The 20,391-nt window shown below is 46.4% G+C and overlaps 1 protein-coding gene across 4 annotated transcripts; it reads left to right on the top strand.

Moving 5' to 3' along the window:
- The first annotated feature begins 29 nt into the window (after nt 1-29).
- Nucleotides 30-20,184, top strand: MVK (mevalonate kinase). 4 transcript variants are annotated; one of them, XM_063143944.1, is made up of 11 exons: nt 30-62; nt 1,857-1,978; nt 4,014-4,161; nt 6,501-6,648; nt 6,912-7,067; nt 8,236-8,339; nt 9,743-9,788; nt 12,896-12,986; nt 14,406-14,522; nt 15,589-15,742; nt 17,403-20,184. In XM_063143944.1, the coding sequence occupies exons 2-11, from the start codon at nt 1,901-1,903 to the stop codon at nt 17,552-17,554; spliced, it is 1,194 nt and encodes a 397-aa protein (XP_063000014.1). In that variant the 5' UTR covers nt 30-62; nt 1,857-1,900; the 3' UTR covers nt 17,555-20,184. The 4 variants fall into 4 exon arrangements, with proteins under 4 accessions (XP_063000014.1, XP_063000015.1, XP_063000017.1 ...); XM_063143945.1 differs by having other exon boundaries at nt 36-62; nt 1,885-1,978; XM_063143947.1 differs by lacking the exon at nt 30-62 and adding an exon at nt 710-1,010 and having other exon boundaries at nt 1,885-1,978.
- The last annotated feature ends 207 nt before the right edge of the window (nt 20,185-20,391 follow it).

The raw sequence follows: 20,391 nt of genomic DNA on the forward strand, positions 1-20,391 counted from the left end.
TTTAGCCGGGAAGGAGGGGGGCGGAGTCACAGCAGCAGCAGCAGCAGCAGCGACGGCGACAGGTGAGTGGGGCACCTGCCCACCCAGCATGCAGTGCGCGGTGCAAGGCAGGGGTAGTTATTGGGGAGCGGTGGGGGACAAAGCGGGTGCAGTGCAAAAAGGCAGGCAGCAGCCAAGGCTGGGCTCCGAAGACGGGTCAGAAAACGATATTATTTTATTTTATTGATTTATTTGGAGTATTTTTTATCCCGCCCCTCAGCCAAAAAGGCTCCCGGAGCGGCTTACAATTGATCAGTAAAGAAGGCAGCCCCTGCCCTCAGGCTTACATCCTAAAAAAAGACACGACACACAAGGAAAAGGGGATGGGGAGGGAAGAGGGAGAAAAGAAAAAGGAATGAAGGAGACTGTTCAGGCTGGTGGGGAGGCCCTGCTCCGTCCTCTCCTCTCCCAATGGAGGGGCAGACCCACAGCGCCTTCTTCTTCCCCACAGGGTGAAGATGTTAGCCCTGTGGGGCTGGAGGGGGGTGTCCAACTGAAGCAGGCTCCGATGGTCCCCTGCCTGCTCCAGTCTTCTAAAATTATTTTAAAATATGAAATTCCCCAAACCTGCGCCTTCCCAATGTGATGGACTACAGCTCCCACCATCCCCTAGCCTGCTGGAATGCTGGGAGTTGTAGTCCATCACAGCCGCAGATTAGGGAAGGTTGAGCTACCCCTGGCTGTAATTGCCCGGGAGTTTCCTATTCTACCCTTCAAGCCAGATTCTGGGCAACGTTCAGCCAGAAGGCATCTCTTGTCAAACGTCTCGGTGGAGCTTTGCTGTGTTGGTTTGACTTCCACGAATTCCCCCCCCCCCCCGGAGCATCTTTGCTACGCAACTCTCACGCGCTGCATTGCGAGGATTATGGGGCGTCTTCTGGAGTGTGCGGTGCCAGGCGCGTTGGGTCTTGCTGGAGAGAACATGCCCAAGAATGCACCTGGTGCACCCTGACCATTATCGGGGAAGATCGGTAAAGGAGACTTTTAAAAGCGTTTCCCTGCCATTACATTGAGGAGTCCCAGATAAACTTTATGGGGTATTGCAGAGCACAAACGGAACACCCTTCCTATGAATGAAGCCCCACTAAATTCACTGGGATTTACTCACCCAGCGATGTGGGCACAGGATTGCAGCCTCCGTGGAGGAGGCGAGGCCGGAGGGTGAGCAGTTAAGGATTAAGAAACCCAGTTAAAGTAGGGTGTGGTGGAACGCCCCGTGAGTACAGTTGTGGAGGTGACCGGTGTGGGTGGCAAGATGGCTGGATTATTTGTGCAGATGTGGGTTTGGGGAGCAGAAACGAAGACCGGTGTGTAGGGGGCAGGAGCGTTAAGAATGGGGATGCAAGAGGCTTGAGGAATGTAGCTTGAGGCAAAGCCGGTGAATCCTTGTGACCCAGAATCCAAAACATGGTTCCATGCTCCTGGGTGAGCCTGGGTGACTGCAATGTGATGATTAATTCGGCCTGAACTCCTCCATCGTTCAGATCCCAGCGTTCAGATTTGCAAGGGGAGTTGACTTCTTATGGCCCTAAATATTTTGTTATAAAGTGATCTGGCTTTTCCTGCTATACTGCGAGTTCAAAATTCTGCGCCAGGGTAATCTGGGGGTTGGACTCGATGGTCTTTTAGGGGGTTGGACTCGATGGCCTTTTAGGCCCCTTCCAACTCTACTATTCTATGATTCTATGATCTTAGTTCGGTGCCAAATAGGACCTCTGTAATGCACCTAAACAGAGCAGGTAGTTCGGCCTGCTAGTTGCAGAGCTTGGGGGTGTGTGATTCTGGTTGCTTTTCTGTGTGTGTGTGTTAACTTTTAGTATGCATATGGATGATTTGCTTCTGAAGGGAAGTCCGGGGAGAAATGCTGAACAAGACGTGGGTCGTTTCTGCTCCAGGGAAAGTTATACTTCACGGCGAACATGCTGTTGTGCACGGCAAGGTAAGCCTTTTGGTTGCTATTTCCAAAATATGTTGGGCTGTTGATTTTAAAAAAACAGTGAACACCCTGACAGGTTGGAGATGGTGTTTTAATACTTTTATTATTTATGATGTCCAGCGTTTCTAGCCCACACTTCAGTTGAGCTCCCTGGATGACACAAACTTAGAATAAAAGCAACCATGATGGCTGATATATAAAAGCAGCATAAAATTATTGGGTGGAGATAAAAGTTGAACTGGAAACTGAACCAGGTTTAAGACTGCACTCCTATACGCTGCAGACTCCTATACCTGGGAGTCTGGTTGAACTCAGTGGGGCTTCTGAGTAGCTGTCCATCAGAATGTACTATAAAACGTCTGGGAAATAAGGAGGTGTCTTCCTGGTGCTGAAAAGATAACCGGCCTGTTCAGATGACACTTCAGGCTCTGTGCTTAGCGAAACTGTGGTTGTCTGGGGTTAGCAGTCACCACAAGCTGTGCTGGTGCACACAACACTTTAAGCCACAGTTAGAACCGCTGCAGACAGTCTGACTGGGGTTAGTGAGTGAGCAGGGTTTAGCAAAACGCATCGCACAAGACACCTTAAACCTTGCTGCTTTACCAAAAGTCTTAATCAGCAGCAGGGTTTAAAGTGTCTTCTGAACAGGCCCGTCAAGAGAGGATTTCCGGTGAGAGTTTTCCAGCATCGGAGTATCACTGCTGTAAAAGCCTTTCCCCAACAGGGCACTTAGAACGGTCGTGAATAAAGATGTTAATGTCCACTTTTAAACATTTTATTTATAATTGTAAACGTATAAACTGCTTGTTTTTATAAAACATTTTATAAAATAAGTAAAAAATAGGGCCTTAAGGTACTCAAATCAGCTGCTTGTTCAGGGTTAACAGAGGAGATACAGCATATCCATCATTTTGTCCTTAATTGATTATTGGAATATTTTCTTATTGGAAACACATTGCCATATGATTTCTTAAATACTGGACTCGTTTGATCGTCTGTCAGATTTCCTTTCCAGTTTGGCTCAGTTTTTTTTCCCTTTCCAATAAGTTTTCCTGCGTTGAATCCAACGTTAACCTAAGTCTCATTCATTTCGATGGGTCTACTTTAAGTAAGACTAACAGTGGATGCAACCCAGGATCATTTTTGTGAAATGCCCAGAGAGCTTGGACTATAGGGTAGTATGAAAATGTGGTAAATAAAATAAATAGAACTCCCCTTCTTGCAACTAGCAAATTCAGAACTGGCTTTCTCAATTGTTTTGCATGCCAAGCGTTATGAAATTAAAAGGCTGATTAAATGTATTTATTTATTTATTTATTTATTACATTTTTATACCGCCCAATAGCCAAAGCTCTCTGGGCGGTTCACAAAAATTAAAACCACAGTAAAACACCCAACAGGTTAAAACACAATTATGAAATACAGTATAAAAAGCGCAACCAGGATAAAACCATTATTATTATATAAATGTATAATAATAATAATAATTAATAATATAAATTAATGACATTGAAGAAGCATACTAACCATCCTAGTGATAACCTAATGGTGACCAACTCTTGTATTTCTTTCACAAAACCAATATGACCTTGTACTAATATGACCTTGTACCTGTCTTCTAGGTTTTGTAAATCATCCATGATTTTAAATATTTATTTATTTATTACATTTTTAAATACTACTGACTAGCCATTTGCAGCTGTGCTTTCTTAATTCTCTTGGTCAACAAACATTTCCCAACATTTCCCTTGTTGTTTTACGTTGCATGCCACTACCCAGAAAAGCTTATTGTTCTGTATTCTTTTTGAAAACATTTTTATTCTCGCTTCTATCTTATGTTTCTTCCTCTACCAAAGTTAAATCTCTATGTGTGTGATGTTTGGTTTTCCGAACACAGAATAAATTTCGCACTTGAAAAATATTGCAAGAAAGGAATATATCTGGGCATCATATACGAAGTCAATTCACTGTAACGTTTCCTAACACCCTTGCTATGTAGATCTGTACTTGTAATGTCTTTCCCGCTTCCTGAATGCAGGTCGCTTTGGCGGTGGCTTTGAACTTGAGAACGTTCCTTCGGATGACCCTTCGAGACGATGGGAAAGTCCAGATGCAGCTACCAAATATCGGGACCAGGTTATGTTGGCAAACGTCTGAACTCCGGCCATTGCTAGCAGCTTTTCCCGGTGAGTCCTGTGGTGTCAGGGGGTTCTACTACCCCCTTTCTTTGCTCTGCCCCACCAGGAACCAGGGCTGCTCAGGAAGTCCTGTGTACGTGTTGGGTCTCACATCTGCGTATCCTGGCACCCGATGTGGAGAGTAGGCCTGGATATTGCTTGCCACGTTGTGGAGTCCTTTCAAGGGCTTTACCTCTCCTTCTCACGGGGACGTCTTCGTACCTTGTTACATCTCTGCCTGCAAAATTTGCTCCTCCAGCTCTACAACCCAACAGTCGCTGGCACAATAAAAATTGAAGTAGAATCTTAACAATAAGTTAATTGTTGTTCAGTTCTGGACCACTCCAGAACTGAATGAAAATTCAGAGAAAGAGGAGGATCCTGTTGTTGGATCTATGTTTTGCTAGGCTCAAGGGGAATCAGAAGGTATTGATAGCCCTTCTGAGAACACCATCCAGGGAACATCACAGTTGAAGAAACTGTCGCATTGGAAGAACCCAAGTGCTCAGACTAGACCTATTTTATTTATTTATTTATTGCATTTATATCCCGCCTTTTTTCCTCCAATGAACCCTACCCTGTGCCAGCTTACCCTACCCTGTGCCTGTTGGCATTCTCTTCCCCTCCTTATTGTTTTACTATGATTTTATTAGATTATAAGCCTATGCGGCAGGGCCTTGCTATTTACTGTTTTACTCTGTACAGCACCATGTACATTGATGGTGCTATATAAATAAATAAATAATAATAATAATAAAAGCATAAGCAAATATAAATGAAACAGCATCATAAAAATGGAACGACAGCAAAATACACATCCCAGAACACTTCAATGATGCTGTCTCTTTCTTTCTCTTTAAATCCTTTTTCAAAACTCACCTTTCCATGGCATTGGGTAACCAAGCCTTCCCCAACCTGGCGCCCTCCAGATGTTTTGAACTACAACTCCCATAAGCCCTGGCCATTGGCCCTGTTGTCTGGGACCGATAGGATTTGGAATCCAAAACATCTGTAGAGCGTCAGGTTGTCTACCCTTGTCTTACTGTATCTACGAATACGTATCTCACATTTCTCCTACCCTATTTCTTCGATTCTAAGACGCACTTTTCCCCCCACATAAACATCTCTAAAAATGGGGTGCGTCTTAGAATCGCGGGTGTGTCTTAGGGTTTTTTTTTCTGTTGGTGACTAACTGAAATTAGTGTGCATCTTACAATCGATGGCGTCTTACAATCGAAGAAATACGGTATTTACCATTGTCTCTCCCGAGTTTAATTATAGACTGTAAGCCGCTTGGGGCAGAGACCTGTCCCCTTTGCACCTTGTAAAACACCATGCACATCAGTGGCGGTATATAAATAGATATTCATTCCCTGTTTATTTATTTATTTTTTACATTTTTATACCGCCCAATAGCCAAAGCTCTCTGGGAGGTTCACAAAAATTAAAACCATAATAAAACAACCAACAGGTTAAAAACACAAATACAAAATACAGTATAAAAAGCACAACCAGGATAAAACCACGCAGCAAAATTGATGTAAGATTAAAATACAGAGTTAGAACAGTAAAATTTAAATTTAAGTTAAAATGAAGTGTTAAAATACTGAGAGAATAAAAAGGTCTTCAGCTGGCGACGAAAAGAGTACAGTGTAGGCGCCAGGCGGACCTCTCTGGGGAGCTCGTTCCACAGCCGGGGTGCCACAGCAGAGAAAGCTGTTGCCCTTTCCTCTCTGTCTTTTTCCCTCCACCTCTGACAAAATTTAGATGGTAAGGTCTTCAGGGCAGAGACCTCTCTGTTTTGCTCACCTTGCCCTGTAAATCCCCACTTATTTAGGTGGCACTATACATAAATAAATAAGCATAATGTGTTGCACCCAATGTTAGTCTTCCTTAGAGTAGACCCATTGAAATGAACGGAGCTTAAGGTAGTCATGGCGAACTTAAAGCCCCTTCATTTCCACGCGTAGGGCTAACATTGGAGGCAACCCCATAACATATTAAAAGGGTCAGATGGTTGTGGTAGGTGGGCACCTTAGCGCCGAGGATCGATTTGCCTCCGGACCGCTAGCTGCCTCCGTCTGCTTCCGAGGCCGCTGCGAAGGGACTCGCTTTGTTCCTGCCCTGGAGAGTCTGACAGCCTGTTAGATTACGGCCGTGCTCGAAATTCAACCAGCCCAGTTCTGTGCCAAGGCAGAAGTTGAGATCTGTGACCTGTATAAATCAAATGACATTGCTGTGCTTTTGGTTAATTAGAAAGGAGGTTAGAGCGGCATAAAGCAGGAAGGCGTCTTAACGTGTAAGGAATGGGAAATGACGGTCTTCCTCGCCGTGTGTTTTTCCGTCAGCCGACCGGCCGGAGTCTCAGGCCCCAAGCCCAGAGCAAGTGGAGAAGCTGAAAGCGTTTGCAGGCCTTGCTGACGGAGCTGCAGGAGTACACAGCATCGCAACTGTGGCGTTTCTCTACTTGTACCTGTCCATCGCGTCCAAAGGAGGGTAAGGCTTGGCTACGCCTCTCGCCAGGTTGTCACTTCGCTCTGGATGGGAGCGGTGCAGGACCTGTGAATGCCGCAGCCTCGTAAGAAAACATGGGTTTTCCTGGAGGCTGCGTTATCTTTGGCTCCTTTGTTTCACTTTGGTTTGTTCCGTGAGCTGGTTCTTCGCGCTCTGGGAGGCTGGTTTTTAAACGCTTCGTCTCTGCTCCCGAAGGGATCGGTTGTGTTTCCGAGATGACTTTTCGGTGCCGTCGTGTCTTTCAGGGTCCTGCCGAGCATGGACGTCTTGGTGTGGTCGGAGTTGCCCACGGGGGCCGGCCTCGGCTCCAGCGCGGCTTATTCGGTCTGCCTGGCTGGGGCCTTGCTGTCTGGGTGCGGAGTCATCGCTTACCCTCTGAGGGAGGGCCAGTCCCTAGCAAGGTAGGGGTCGAGGGCGGGGAATGAAATGCCGCAAATCTTGCTTCCGCCCTTGAAGCTGGGCTGCCAAGACAGATCTGGGGGCCGGTGGGCTTCAGGCGGCACACTGTGCCAGCCAGGTGAGAACATTTTGCTGTTCTTGTACTCTTAGCACTGTGTGCTTGGCTTCCATCGCTCAGGGAATGAACTACAGCTCAATGGTAGAAGGTATACTTTGCATTCAGAAGATCACGTGTGTCTCTTCAAAAAGTAGCAAGAGGCAGGGGTTGTGGAAGGAACTTTTCTCCACCTGAAGCCCTGGGCTGCCAATCGGTGTAAATCGAGGATGCAGATCCTTTGGCCCGTGGGCCAAATTCAGCCTGCCGGGGGTCCCCAGACTGCCACGTCCCCTTTCCCTCAGTCCCGCCTGCCCAGCTGCCAGTTAGTTGGCGGTTTCAGGGCCAGATTAAGTCACGCCGAGGCTCTAAGCCATATCAAGATTCAGAGGCTCCACAATATAAAAATAAAGAGAAAAATGAGTATTACATTATAATAGGAAGGGTAATGAAAGGTTATCACCCAGCGTTAGGAGGTGGTTGTAGTTAAAGGGTGTTACAAAGCCTTCTCTGGAGATGGGTATAAAAGCGCTAAAGAAGTAAATTGATTTGAACTTCTTTTAAACTGGCCCTAGTTTGTCCTTCTTGCCTCCAAGGCTAAATGCCGTGTTGCCACGCTTTCTCTGCATAAGGCAACTCTGCTGCAAACCACACCCGACTTTCCAAGCTATTTAAGCCAAAGCTATTTCCTCTTAGTTATCTTACATCTTGGTTATCTCCAACACATTTAGAGGCCCCTCATAATACGAGGCCCTAAGCCACGGCTTACTTGGCTTGTTCCTAAATCCAGCACTGGGTCATTTCCTGGCTTGGGCCCAGTTCTTCTCCCCTTCAGAAAGGTTGAAATGCCTCTGCTAACCGTTGCTGGCAGGAAGAGCCTTAAGACATAACATACCGGGCATTCTTTGTATTTTTGGCCTCACCCCTTTTGCCTTCGGCCTGCCGAGAGCTGCTCGGGAACTGAATTCAGTTCTTGGGCCGAAGGAGATTTGACGCCCTTGTTGCTGTTGACAGTATTGGGGCAGGCTAGACAGAGAGCCCGGCCCGGGGATATAAGGCCACATCCTGTCTTCCAGGTGGACTGAAGAGGAGTTGGACGTAATCAACAGCTGGGCCTTCCGAGGAGAGCAGGTTATCCACGGAAACCCGTCTGGCGTGGATAATGCTGTGGGCACCTGGGGTATGTCTTCTCTTCCATTACTGTCAAGACTGATCTCTTCCGGCAGGCCTATCCAGTAGAATTTTAGGATACTTTGGTATGTTTTTAGGATGCTTTTAGGATGTTTTTAAACCGTGTATGCCATGTTTTTAATCAGTATTTATGTATTTTGTTCTTGTTCCCTGTCTCGATCCAGTCGGAGAGGCGGGTGAGAAATATATTATTATTGTTGTTGTTTATTCGTTCAGTCGCTTCCGACTCTTTGTGACTTCATGGACCAGCCCACGCCAGAGCTTTCTGTCGGCCGTCGCCACCCCCAGCTCCCCCAAGGTTGAGTCCATCACCTCCAGAATATCATCCATCCATCTTGCCCTTGGTCAGCCCCTCTTCCTTTTGCCTTCCACTTTCCCTAGCATCAGCCTCTTCTCCAGGGTGTCCTGTCTTCTCATTGTGTGGCCAAAGTACTTCCGTTTTGCCTTTAGTATCATTCCCTCAAATGAGCAGTCTGGCTTTATTTCCTGGAGTATGGACTGGTTTGATCTTCTTGCGGTCCAAGGCACTCTCAGATGATGATGATTATGATGATTTTGCCCCTTTCTGTTTACACCAGAGCAACTGTGGGCCGGGCCAGGCAAAGCTGGTCATAGGCCCGGGCCAGAAAGGAAACCTAGGCCCCATTTCAAACTGCTCATTAAGTATTTTTTAATCAGTTCTAAATACATATGAACTAGAACGATTTATGCAAAAAGGTAATGGCAAGCACTTTTATTCAAGATGCATTTAAGACATCACTTCTTCACATTCAGAAATGCTTTACGTGTTTTTCTTTGGGCGAATTCATCGACAACAGACAAATCAAGCAAATTAACACTTAATTTTAACTTAAATTCAAATTTTACTGTTCTAACTCTGTATTTTAATCTTATATCAATTTTTGCTGTGTGGATTTATCCTGGTTGTGCTTTTTGTACTGTATTTTGTATTTGTGTTTTTCACCTGTTGGTTGTTTTATTATGGTTTTAATTTTTGTGAACCGCCCAGAGAGCTTCGGCTATTGGGCGGTATAAAAACGTAATAAATAAATGAATAAATAGGGGGACTCGGAATAGCCCCCCTCCAAATCATAGGCCCATGCCAACTGGCCCCACTTCCCCCACCCCCACCCCCCGACTATGGGTCTGCTCAACAGAATCCTCCTTTTGGAATGGGCTGTGAAACCATCCACAAAAATATTTCCTACGGCCCCGAGAATGCATTTCCCCTTGGCGTTAACCAGAACCTTTTCCTTTATGGCAAAGGAACGTTGCCCTTAACTGGTTGTCTGTGTGCAATTGAGTTCTTGGTGCAGGGGAGACAAATGGTCTAATAAAGCGACCTGCTTTGTAGTGATCCTGTTCTTCTTTTTTCCTTCCCCTGATTTTTAGGCGGAGCGTTGCGGTACCAGTCGGGGAAAATCACGCCGTTGAAAAAGTAAGGTCTCTTTGGCATGAATATTTATTCTGCGTAAAAAGTCGGTTTGTTTTCAAGATGAGGGATGAGGATAGTAAACTGCCCACTGATCAGGCGGATCTGTTTTTGTGGTTGACAGGCACCGGTCAGAGGCTTGGAGGGTTGGAGAGTCATAGTGCAGAAACTTCATCACAGGCCTAGAAATTGGGGGCAGGGTGGGGGAAGCGGAATTCTGCAGATGGGGGGCAAGTGGACGTGGCCAGTTGAGCACGTTCCTGAAAAGTGGCAACCTAGGCTGCGATCCTGCAGCCACTTACCTGAGATTAAGCTCCTTTGAACTCAATGGGACTTAATTCCGATGAGACATAGAATAGAATCATAGAATAGCAGAGTTGGAAGGGGCCTACAAGATCATCAAGTCCAACCCCCTGCTCCGCTTTTAATACCACTTCTCCAAACAACTGAAGCGCTCAGTTGCATTTGAGATACCGTTGAGCCTGGAACTCCTTCATTGTCTGTTTGTTTGTGTTTGAGAAGCCATTTTGTCTCTAGACACGTGTCATCGTCAAAGCTGGAATCCTATTCCACTTTCCCAGCGCTAATGACAAAGGATGTATTTACACGAATTTAGAATTTTCCCCTGAAAATGAATTGCAGTTTTCAGCTTGAGAGTTTTCTTTCTTCAGCGTGCCCTAAAAGGTGCATTTTAACAGGGTTTCGATGTATAAATCCCATCAATAACCTGCTTAAAAATAGGTATCCAGGCTTAAATTAAAAACCAAACGAACAAAAATGTAAAAGGTTTTAATTGGTTGGTGAACTCTGCCTTCGGCCTTTCGTTTAGCCAGTAGGGATGAGCGTGTTCGCCTTGCTTGAGTGGCATTCGCAGTCCTTGGGCCTTCTCCATTTATACCTGGTGTCTAAAAGAACATCTCCACACAAAAAGGATCAATGTTAATTCCCAGCTCCGACGTCCAGCCACAGTTGCAGTGACGTCTTGCAAGGGAGCATCGTGTAAGAGAAACCGCTCACTCGCTGAGGATTTGCAGTGCTGTAAACAGAGCAGGTTCAGCCTTCCCTGCACTTTGTGCCGGCGAGCTGTAATCGGACTCCATTAAAATCTTTCGCCGGGCGTGAAATTGCTCTATTAGCGGCTAATGCTAGACACTGGTTATTCGCGTCGGTGATATTAGAAAGCAAAGTTATTTTGGTTCGCAAAACATGGGCCTTTTTTGGGGGGGCAATTAAATGGCTGCTGGTGGCATGTCAAGGTAATGCTAACTCAGAACATGGCTCCTAATTGACGTTTCAGCTTCGCGGGTGGCAGTCCCTGGAGGGGGAAGTCCCCTGGCTGTGCAGGGTTCACCTGAGAGCCAAAGCAGATAGCGTTGGACGCTTCCTTAATGGTTGCTTGAGAGGGCTATAAGAGGAGGGCAACCAGGATGATCGGGGTCTGGAAGCAAAGCCCTATGAAGAGAGGCTGAAACAACTGGGCATGTTTAGCCTGGAGAAGAGAAGATGGAGGGGAGACATGAGAGCACTCTTCAAATACTTGAAAGGTTGTCCGACAGAGGAGGGCCAGGATCTCTTCTCGATCCTCCCAGAGTGCAGGACAAGGAATCATGGGCTCAAGTTAAAGGAAGCCAGATTCCAGCTGGACATCAGGAAAACTTCCTGACTGTTAGAGCAATACGACAATGGAATCAGTTACCTAGGGAGGTGGTGGGCTCTCCCACACTCGAGGCCTTCAAGAGGCAGCTGGACAAGCATCTGTCAGGGATGCTTTAGGGTGGATTCCTGCATTGAGCAGGGGGTTGGACTCGATGGCCTTGTAGGCCCCTTTCAACTCTGCTATTCTATGATTCTATGAAAAAGAGGCTATTAGCTCTGGTGCTAAGAAATGTCAAAAGAAATTTCTTTATTTTTATCCGAAATATAAAAATTTAAAAATATTCAAAAAAACTTTCAATCAAACTTGTTCAACGCTCAACGTTTCAGATCCTGTGGATCCTTCTTCAGGAGCTATAAGACATTCATATTACATTGTAAACAAGTTCATCCAACTTAAAATTAAAAGGAAACAACACTCATAGTCTAATACGATATATGGACCTTTACACTAAGTTTCTACTGCACTGACCTACTCATGAAAGAAATTTCTTTTGACGTTTTTTAGCACCAGAGCTAAGAGCCTCTTTTTCTTATAGCCTTTTTGTAATGCTTTCCCCCTCAACTTGCTTGAGGGGCCCCCGTAGCTCCATGACAGCCCCTGCTGTGCACGCAGGCAGTCTCCAGTTCAACCCCCGGCCTCTCCAGCCAAAAATAACCTGGGCCGGGGGAACATGGGAGACGTAGTCCATCACATCTGGAGGACACCAAGTTGGGGAAGGCTGCAATAGGAAAAAAAATCTTAGTGCTGTCATCACATCAAAGCCAGTGTGGCCTAGTGGTTAGAGTGTTGGACTGGGAATCGGGAGATCCGGGTTCTAGTCCCCACTCGGCCATGGAAACCCACTGGGTGACTTTGGGCCAGTCACAGACTCTCAGCGCCAACCTACCTCACAGGGTTGTTGTGAGGATAAAATGGAGAGGAGGATTATGTACGCCGCCTTGGCTTCATTGGAGGAAAAAAAGGCAGGATATAAATACAATAATAAATAAATAAAATAAATAAAAATACAACTCCCAGAATTCTTTGGGGAAACGCATCAGTTAAACTGGTCTATAAAACCATTATTCGTGTAGTGTAAATATGCCCAGTGTACCTACGTTTCTGTACCGTTCACACGTGTTTTATGCACATTCCATATGTCCTTCCCCATTTCTTCTTACTCCACATCTCCACTCAGTATCCGTACTTTCCTCTGGCGCTCCCTTCTCCACTTGCCCAGAAAGTCGCCATTTTCTGGTGACAACCTCCATTTTGGATGGAGGCGACCTGATTTGACCTGCCGCCCAGGCAGAAAACTCTTTGACCTCCCCAGTTTCAGAATTGGGATGTGAGTTCAGCAAAAAAGGGATGGAGCCAATTATTTTCAGCTAAGGGGGATTGGTAAATAGGTTAAAACGTTGAGATTTAGACAGCTTCCTTGGGGAGGAGATGAAATATTTGTCTTTTTCTTCTTAAGAGTTCCCATGTTAAGGATTTTATTAACCAACACCAAAGTTCCACGGAGCACCAAGATCTTGGTTGCAGGAGTAAAAGACAAACTATTGAAGGTATTGCCTCTGTTTTTTTAAAAAAATAATGTTTTATTTTTGTTTTATATGGACCAAAATATGGCGCAGAGACATTTTTTGTTTGCTTGCTTGGCAACAGGGCATCTTAGGGTGAAAAGTTAAACATTCCCTTAGTAAATACATATTTGCGACTGGCTAGGATGCATATTTTTATTATACATTATGTTATGAACTTCTTCATAAATGTATCAGAAGAATCGCAAGAACCTCCTCAGGGTTTCAAATCGTGGAAAAGAAGAAGAGCAAAGACACCCGGGCAATTGCACGACTGGTCTCTAACTGTTTCTACTCCACTTGATGAGTTTCGGCCTTTTGGGGTGGGTGGGATTAAGGCTTTCTTCAAGGCAAAAGGCCAAATGTTTATATCAACACAAAAATGGGAGAGAAGTCTCAGGTTGCTGTAGAAAAGTTTATTGTACAAAACCCCAATGCGTTTTGGCCATTTCGGGTGGTTGGGTGGGTGTTAAGGCCTTTTTCAAGGGGTCCGGGCCCGATTCAAAGTGCTGGTATTAACATTCAAAGCTCTAAACAGTTTGGGGCCAGGTTATTTGAAGGAACGCCTCCTCCCATATGTACCTGCCCGGACCTTAAGATCATCCACAGGGGTCCTTCTCCGTGAGCCCCTGCCAAAGGAAGTGAGGCAGGTGGCTACTAGGAGGAGGGCCTTCTCTGCTGTGGCACCCTAGCTGTGGAATGAGCTCCCCAGAAAGGTCCGCCTGGCGCCTACACTGTACTCCTTTCGTCACCAGCTGAAGACCTTTTTATTCTCTCAGTATTTTAACACTTCATTTTAACTTAAATTTAAATTTTACTGTTCTAACTCTGTATTTTAATCTTATATCAATTTTGCTGTGTGGTTTTTATCCTGGCTGTGCTTTTTATACTGTATTTTGTATTTGTGTTTTTAGACTGTTGGTTGTTTTATTATGGTTTTAATTTTTGTGAACCGTCCAGAGAGCTTCGGCTATTGGGCGGTATAAAAACGTAATAACAAATAAATAAATAAAAACAAGGAGGCTGTAAGAGTACATATATAAGAAGCAAGAATGAGACAACACGGAACTTAAAACCCTTTTCAATTATAAGAGCACGTTTTCTACAGCATCCTTAGACTCTGCTCCCCTTTCCGTGTGGATCTTGGATGTTCACCCGCCTTGCACTCAAATGTTTATATCAACCACTGTTGATATAAATTAAAACTTCTTTGTAACCAGGGCAAGTGCTGCCATTAAGTTCTGTGGGAGGGCTGTTTGCTGATTCGGTCTTTATCAGTTCCCAATTTGGGGTAACGGATGATGCTAGAAGCCTGGTTTCGTGTAGACGTGCATGCTTTCTCTTTCCCGTTTTTGGAAAGAAAAATGTCTTTCTCTCTCGCCCACTGATTTTTTCCTTTTGCAGTTTCCTGCCATAATGGAGCCGGTGCTTACGTCGATAGACGCCATTTCTCAGGAGTGTGAAGGCGTCCTTGAAGCCATGGCTGAACGCCCCTCACAGGAACACTACCCCGTATTGGAGGTGGGTGATTCTCTGTTTCGTCAGTTTTCCCATTAACAGTTTCCATGAGGGCTAGGACCTTGCTTTCGAAATGCAAAGCCAAGCAGGGAGTTTCAGCAGGGTAAATTCTGCCTGGAAAATGTTCTAGGTATGGCTGGAATTTTTCTGCTAGCCTCCCACCCGAATGGGAGAGATCAATAACCTTTTCCTTTACTTCCCTGTTGTAATTGTGGTGTGCTATAGAGTTTCCTTTCACCCAAGGAACTGCTGCTCACATTTTTCTGGCCGTACAGGTGCCGTTTCCTGCTTCCCACAGACAGGGAAATACACAGGTTCAGTCCAGGGCATCTCCAGTTAAAAGGGCTCCAGGCAGGAGGGTTGGTGAAAATCCTTCTCCCCCTGAGACTCTGGAAAGTTGCTTCCGGCCAGAGTAGACAGTTCAGGGCTTGATAGATCAATGGCCTAACTCCGTGCGAGGCAGCAAATTCGTGCGTTCCTGCCCCTGATCGCCATCCTCTTCCAGATCAACGAGTCGTAGTGTGGGAGAAGGGGGTTCGAGGGGTCATTTGGAGTCAGAATATGAAGAGGAAGGACCAGAAATTTACCAGCCAACACAGGAAGCAGTTGAGGAGATTCTCCAAGACTCTTCAGAAGTCAAGGATGAATCTTGCCAAGAGGTTATCGGTGAAAATGCAGATGGCTCAGAGACCATCCGCCTGCCACTCCTGGGAACTCAGCCTGTCTTAGGGGGAGAGGACGTTGGAGTGGACAGATCCCAGAGTCCGCCGCAGGGTCAAGCGGGCGGAGTTGAGAGGAGGTGGGAGGCGGTCCCTTAGGGTAGCGGGTCATGAGAGGCTTCTCCGGAAAGACCCACCCTGAGCCAAAGTGCCTGTTGGACTGTAGCAAATAATCCTACTCTTGTTGAAGCTTTGTTAGCCAAATTAAGCTTAGAGGATACCTTCGAGCGTTCGGATGAGGAGAGATGTTGAGATGTTTAATAAAGCTTTGTGGATTATGTAGCAGACGCCTTTATTGTATTGTTGGGAGGGCATGGAATCACAACTCCAGCTGTTGTCCTTTCTAAAAGGAACTCATGGACATTAACCAGCATCACCTGAATGTGATTGGGGTCGGTCATTCCTCGCTGGACCGAGTCTGCCAGGTCACCGCCACGCACGGGCTGCACAGCAAACTGACCGGTGCCGGCGGAGGAGGCTGTGCCATCACTTTGCTACGGCCAGGTCAGCAATCAGTAGTGGGTGCCCTTGCTCTCTCTCTCTCTCCCTCCCTCCCTCCCTTCTTTTTAATAGGGCTGTGCTCCGCTTCGATTCGGATCGTGAATCCGGAGCGGAGCGACCCGATCCACCTCTGTCAAAGGTGAATCCGAATCAGGTCAGGGGAGCTGCGGATCGAGGCAAAGTGGTTCACCTCCATCCGGAGCTCCGAACGCAGGTAAGTGGGGGGGGGGCTTACCTGTGTCCGTTGTGGTCCGGCGCCAGAGGCAGGTAAGTGGGGGGGGAGGGGGGCTTACCTGGTTCCGCCACCGCAGTCTGTACGGCGACGGCGGCAGAGCCAGGTAAGGGTGCAGGGGGGAGGGAAGCTTATTCGGCCCCCATTTTGTCACCCCTTCCCCACTTACCTGCCTCCGCCATCTGCCGCGGAGGCAAGTAAGTAGGGATGGGGGGGGGGAAATCTTGATCTGCCCCTCCAGATCTCGCTCCGTGGAGTGGGGGAGAGTCGGATTTACCCGAAGTGCTTTGGGCCCGATATGAAAGTTTCAGATCGGGCCACAAAGCGGTTCGGGTGTGTGTGTCCATGCACAGCCCTACTTTTTAAGTTGCTTACAAGCTTTCGTTCTTTACTGTTCAAATCTGAAAGGGAGTTTGTTGAGAACTAGGGATGCCAGAGAAATGCGAGATGGACTAAAATGTGTTCGCGTTGCTAAGAATCCGACCTGCGGAATCCGTTGTGGACTGGCCTCCCTGGGCCGTGTGGAGTCCGCGGACTTCCAGGTTTATTTATTTATTTATTTACTTCCCCGAAATTTATGCAAATTCATTCCAGGGAAAATATGTGACTTTCGGCTGAGACATACGTGCCACGCCGGATAATATATGTGGGGAGAAGTTGGATGGAGTGGGGAACAGTGCGCTAAACGTTACGTACTAACATAAATCATGTAAATTGTCACAAACGTCCTTACGGAATTATTTGCGTATTTTTCCACATCACGGGGGAAAAACTGGAATCCGTCTGTGTACGGATGACAAAGCACAATCCATAAAACACACACAAGATGGATTTCGTGAAATCCAGGCATCCCTATTGAGAACTGTTGTGCGCAGGGACTGAGACCCAGGAAGTTCAAATGATAACCTCGGCCTACGGTCTAGAAAGACGACTCCATAGATATTATAAATGGATAAATTTATTAGCTCCGTCTATAATTATATTAAAACAGGTTACATTACTGCTTATTCAGCCTCTCTTCCCTCACCATCACACACACCCGATCTGCAATATGGAGATCATTATACTGGCCTACTTTACAGAACGTAGCTGTTTATATTTTCATGCAGCAGCGTCAACGTACCTGTCCCATTTTGGAATAAGATAAGCAATAAAGACCGGTCGTTAATAAGGGTTACGGAGCCATAGCTCAGTGGCAGAAATTGTGCATTTTATATGGAAGGTCTCCAATCGAAAGGCGGTTATGTATTTTAGTTTTGTTCTTGAGTTCTCTTTCAGCGTGGTTGTGAGGACAAAGACCCAAAGGGTTCTTAAATCACCTTGGATGCAGCTGGGAAAGGATTGTCAGAGAGATGGGTTTCAGGTCTACCATGGTGCGATATTTGATACTTTGAGATTCACAACAACTCGCTGCGTGTCCTCTCTTGGCAGACACGGCTCCTTCTGTGGTAGCAGCCGCCATCCAGGACCTCGGCACCTGTGGGTTTGAGTGCTGGGAGACGGACATCGGAGCCCCGGGGATACGTGCGCATTCGCCGCCTTCCCTGAAAGCGGAAGTCTTGAAGGTTTTCAGCGGGATGTAAAAGTGGCGACGAAGACTCCTCCTTGTCCTGCTCCTTCGGAGAACCGGTTCCCGGCCTTGTGATTCTGGCCCCTCCTCGGTCCTCGCCTGGAGTGGATTCAGTGTTCTCCGTGCTCTCTTGCACACAATTATGGGCCCTCTGTCGATTTGGGGATGGGGTTTATTCCACCTCCGGGCCCCTGGGGTGTAGTTCAGGAATGCTGACAGGGGCCCGTGGGTGAAAGGAATGGCGTTACTCTCCCCTTGTGTTGCGCGGGTTGAGCGGAGCCTGGCTTACGCAGCTTGAAGGGTTCTCACTGGGTGTTAAAGTGGACAGTCTCTTCTCAGGCTAACTCCAGTAGTAAACTCCTTTTCTACACTGTTTACACCTTTTACAGGTCACTGCTGCTTTGCCCTCAAGCTGAGAAGATCGTGGTTCTCTCGTATTCCCTTGCACCGAAGGTGGAACGAAATGTGGGGTTGGGGGACACCAGTCACCCCCAAATGCCACTGTAAAGCAGCAGGGGGTGGAATAAGTGGGTTTTTGCAAGGGGCAAACAGCAGTTGTGGGGTTCGTGGTTTAATAATCCACCTGCCACTCCTGCCTAGCAGTTCTTCCCCACAAAGGTGTCTCCTCAACTGGCAGGGGAAGCGTTAAGCTTCCTTGGCCTGGACTATTGCCTTCCGCTCTCCAAATCACACAGGCCCTGTTCAGAAGACACCTTAAACCACGGCTTTAACCACGGCGAATAAAGCAAAAAGCCATATTCACCGTGGTTTAAGGTGTCTTATTTGAATTTTCAGTAATTTTATTATTTTCTACAGAAAGCTGTAGATTTCCCACGTGTGGATTTTCCTCACGTGGGAAAGCATGACAAAGGTTTACATAACATCACACCTAATAAAAAAGAAAACACATATACATAAGGCCATAAGCCATTTGAAGCAATCCATTCTGAACAGGGCCACGCTCTCCTCGCTACTTTTCAGCTGGTCAGGGGCCCTTGACCCCCCGGGGTGGCCTCCAGTTCTTTCGGCCTACAACTCCCATGATGCCTCACCATTGGCTATGCCGTCCAGGGCCCTTCAAAGGTGTTACCCTACAAGTTGCCTGCCCCTGCTTTATCCCACGTGTACAACCAAGCTCTTTGAGAAAAGAGTGGAGGAGGCTGGCGTTGCCGAGGTCACTCTCCGCAATGGTTTATGCCCTGGTGGGCCTAAGTACTCCTCTCTCTCTCTCTTTCTGTCTGTCTGTCTGTCTGTTCCAGACCTGCCAGATTTTCCTTTCCTTTCTGTTCTTCTTTGTCGTATTTATTTTTTGCTATGTGTCCTGTGGGATGCTTCAAAGAACTGCTGGATTTCAGTTCTGCTGGAAATTCAGTACAAAGATATATTCTGACTGCATATATAACCTGTGTATATAAGGGCAGCTTTGGCAATACGTCTGGCAGGGCAAACTGCTGAATTTAAATGCTGTGATGAAGAGGGAATTTTACCAGGTGCTGCATGCAGGGCCAGGCAAAGCTGGTCGTAGGCCCGGGCCAAATGGGAAATGTAGTCCCCATTTCAAACTGCTCATTAAGTATTTTTTTAATCAGTTCTAAATACATATGAACTAGAACAATTTATAAAAAAGGTAATGGCAAGTACTTTTATTCAAGATGGATATAAGACATCACTTCTTCACATTCAGAAATGCTTTACGTGCTTTTCTTTGGGCAAATTCATCGTCAACAACAGAAAAAATCAAGCAACTTTGCCCAGGGGGACTCGGAGTAGCCCCCCTCAAAATCATAGGCCCATGCTGACACCCCACCCACCCCACCACGTCCAGCCCTAGCTACATGCATACAAATGACACCTGTTGAGATTCCCTTTTCAATACAACGGTTAAAGATACAGGAGCCCAGTCCTCCTCTCCATAGGGTCACCCTACTTTTTACTGAACCTCCCCCCACAAAAAAAAAAATACTGCTGTAAGCCACCTTATGCCCTGAAAGGCATCCAAGAAACATTTAAAATAAATACTTAAAAAAAATGTTTGCAGTAATGCTGCTTTGAGATGATTCTACATGTGAGAAGCCATGTAGAATCACCTTGCTACCCCACCTGAAACTAATTACAGCCCTCCCAGAGCAGGTAGGAGCTGGCTGGCAGGTGCAGCTAATGAGCCCGAGCAACAACAGACAAAATGTCCGAACAGAGGAAAGACCCAGGAGAGGGAAGAGGAAGGAGGTGACACGCAGGGGCCGTGACTGTGAAGCCGGACAACATACAGGCAAGGTTTCTAATGGACATGGGGGTGGGAGCCCTTCGAAAAAGCATTTGCCGCTATTTTCCCAGCTAGGCTCTTTAGAAGCCTAGCTGGGGAAACCGTTCAGTTTCCTCGAAGAACTGAGAGAGACTCAGAGGCATTATTGGTAGCAGATTATCACGCTACCCATAAAAGGTGCCCTAAAAAATAATTTCAAAGAAATAAGTGGTTTGGAGTCAAAAAAAAATGGGACCTCTTATGTCTGTTAGTTCCAGGGCCCTGTACACCAGGGCTCCCAAGTTTTAATCTGTTTAATGCGTAGATGAATCAACCGGAGTTTTAGTTGCTTGATTTGTGTGGGCAGCAAATCAATGGGGAAATGAAGTTGAGAAGGGCGCACGGGGCTGAAACAGGGCGGGGGGAAATATGGAAGATGGACTTTCGAAGGACAAATAGTAGCTTTTGTTGGTTTAATTGTGAATTATCTTGAATTTCTTTCAGTGACGCAAAAAAGGGGGACACTTATATTGAGAGTTTGCTGATCTGCACATTGAATTGCTCCCAGCAGCGATAATATGGGTGATGGCATACCGGCATAATGTGCT

The sequence above is a fragment of the Elgaria multicarinata genome, chromosome 18, assembly GCF_023053635.1.
Source record: "Elgaria multicarinata webbii isolate HBS135686 ecotype San Diego chromosome 18, rElgMul1.1.pri, whole genome shotgun sequence".
Lineage (NCBI taxonomy): Eukaryota > Metazoa > Chordata > Lepidosauria > Squamata > Anguidae > Elgaria > Elgaria multicarinata.

What these genes read in the sequence shown, in the direction of transcription:
- MVK (XM_063143944.1), top strand. Translation starts at nt 1,901, where the DNA reads ATGCTGAACAAGACGTGGGTCGTTTCTGCTCCAGGGAAAGTTATACTT. An exon ending in TAATGCTGTGGGCACCTGGG is followed by an intron (nt 8,340 to 9,742) that starts GTATGTCTTCTC and finishes CCTGATTTTTAG; the next exon opens with GCGGAGCGTTGCGGTACCAG. An exon ending in AAAATCACGCCGTTGAAAAA is followed by an intron (nt 9,789 to 12,895) that starts GTAAGGTCTCTT and finishes TTTCTTCTTAAG; the next exon opens with AGTTCCCATGTTAAGGATTT.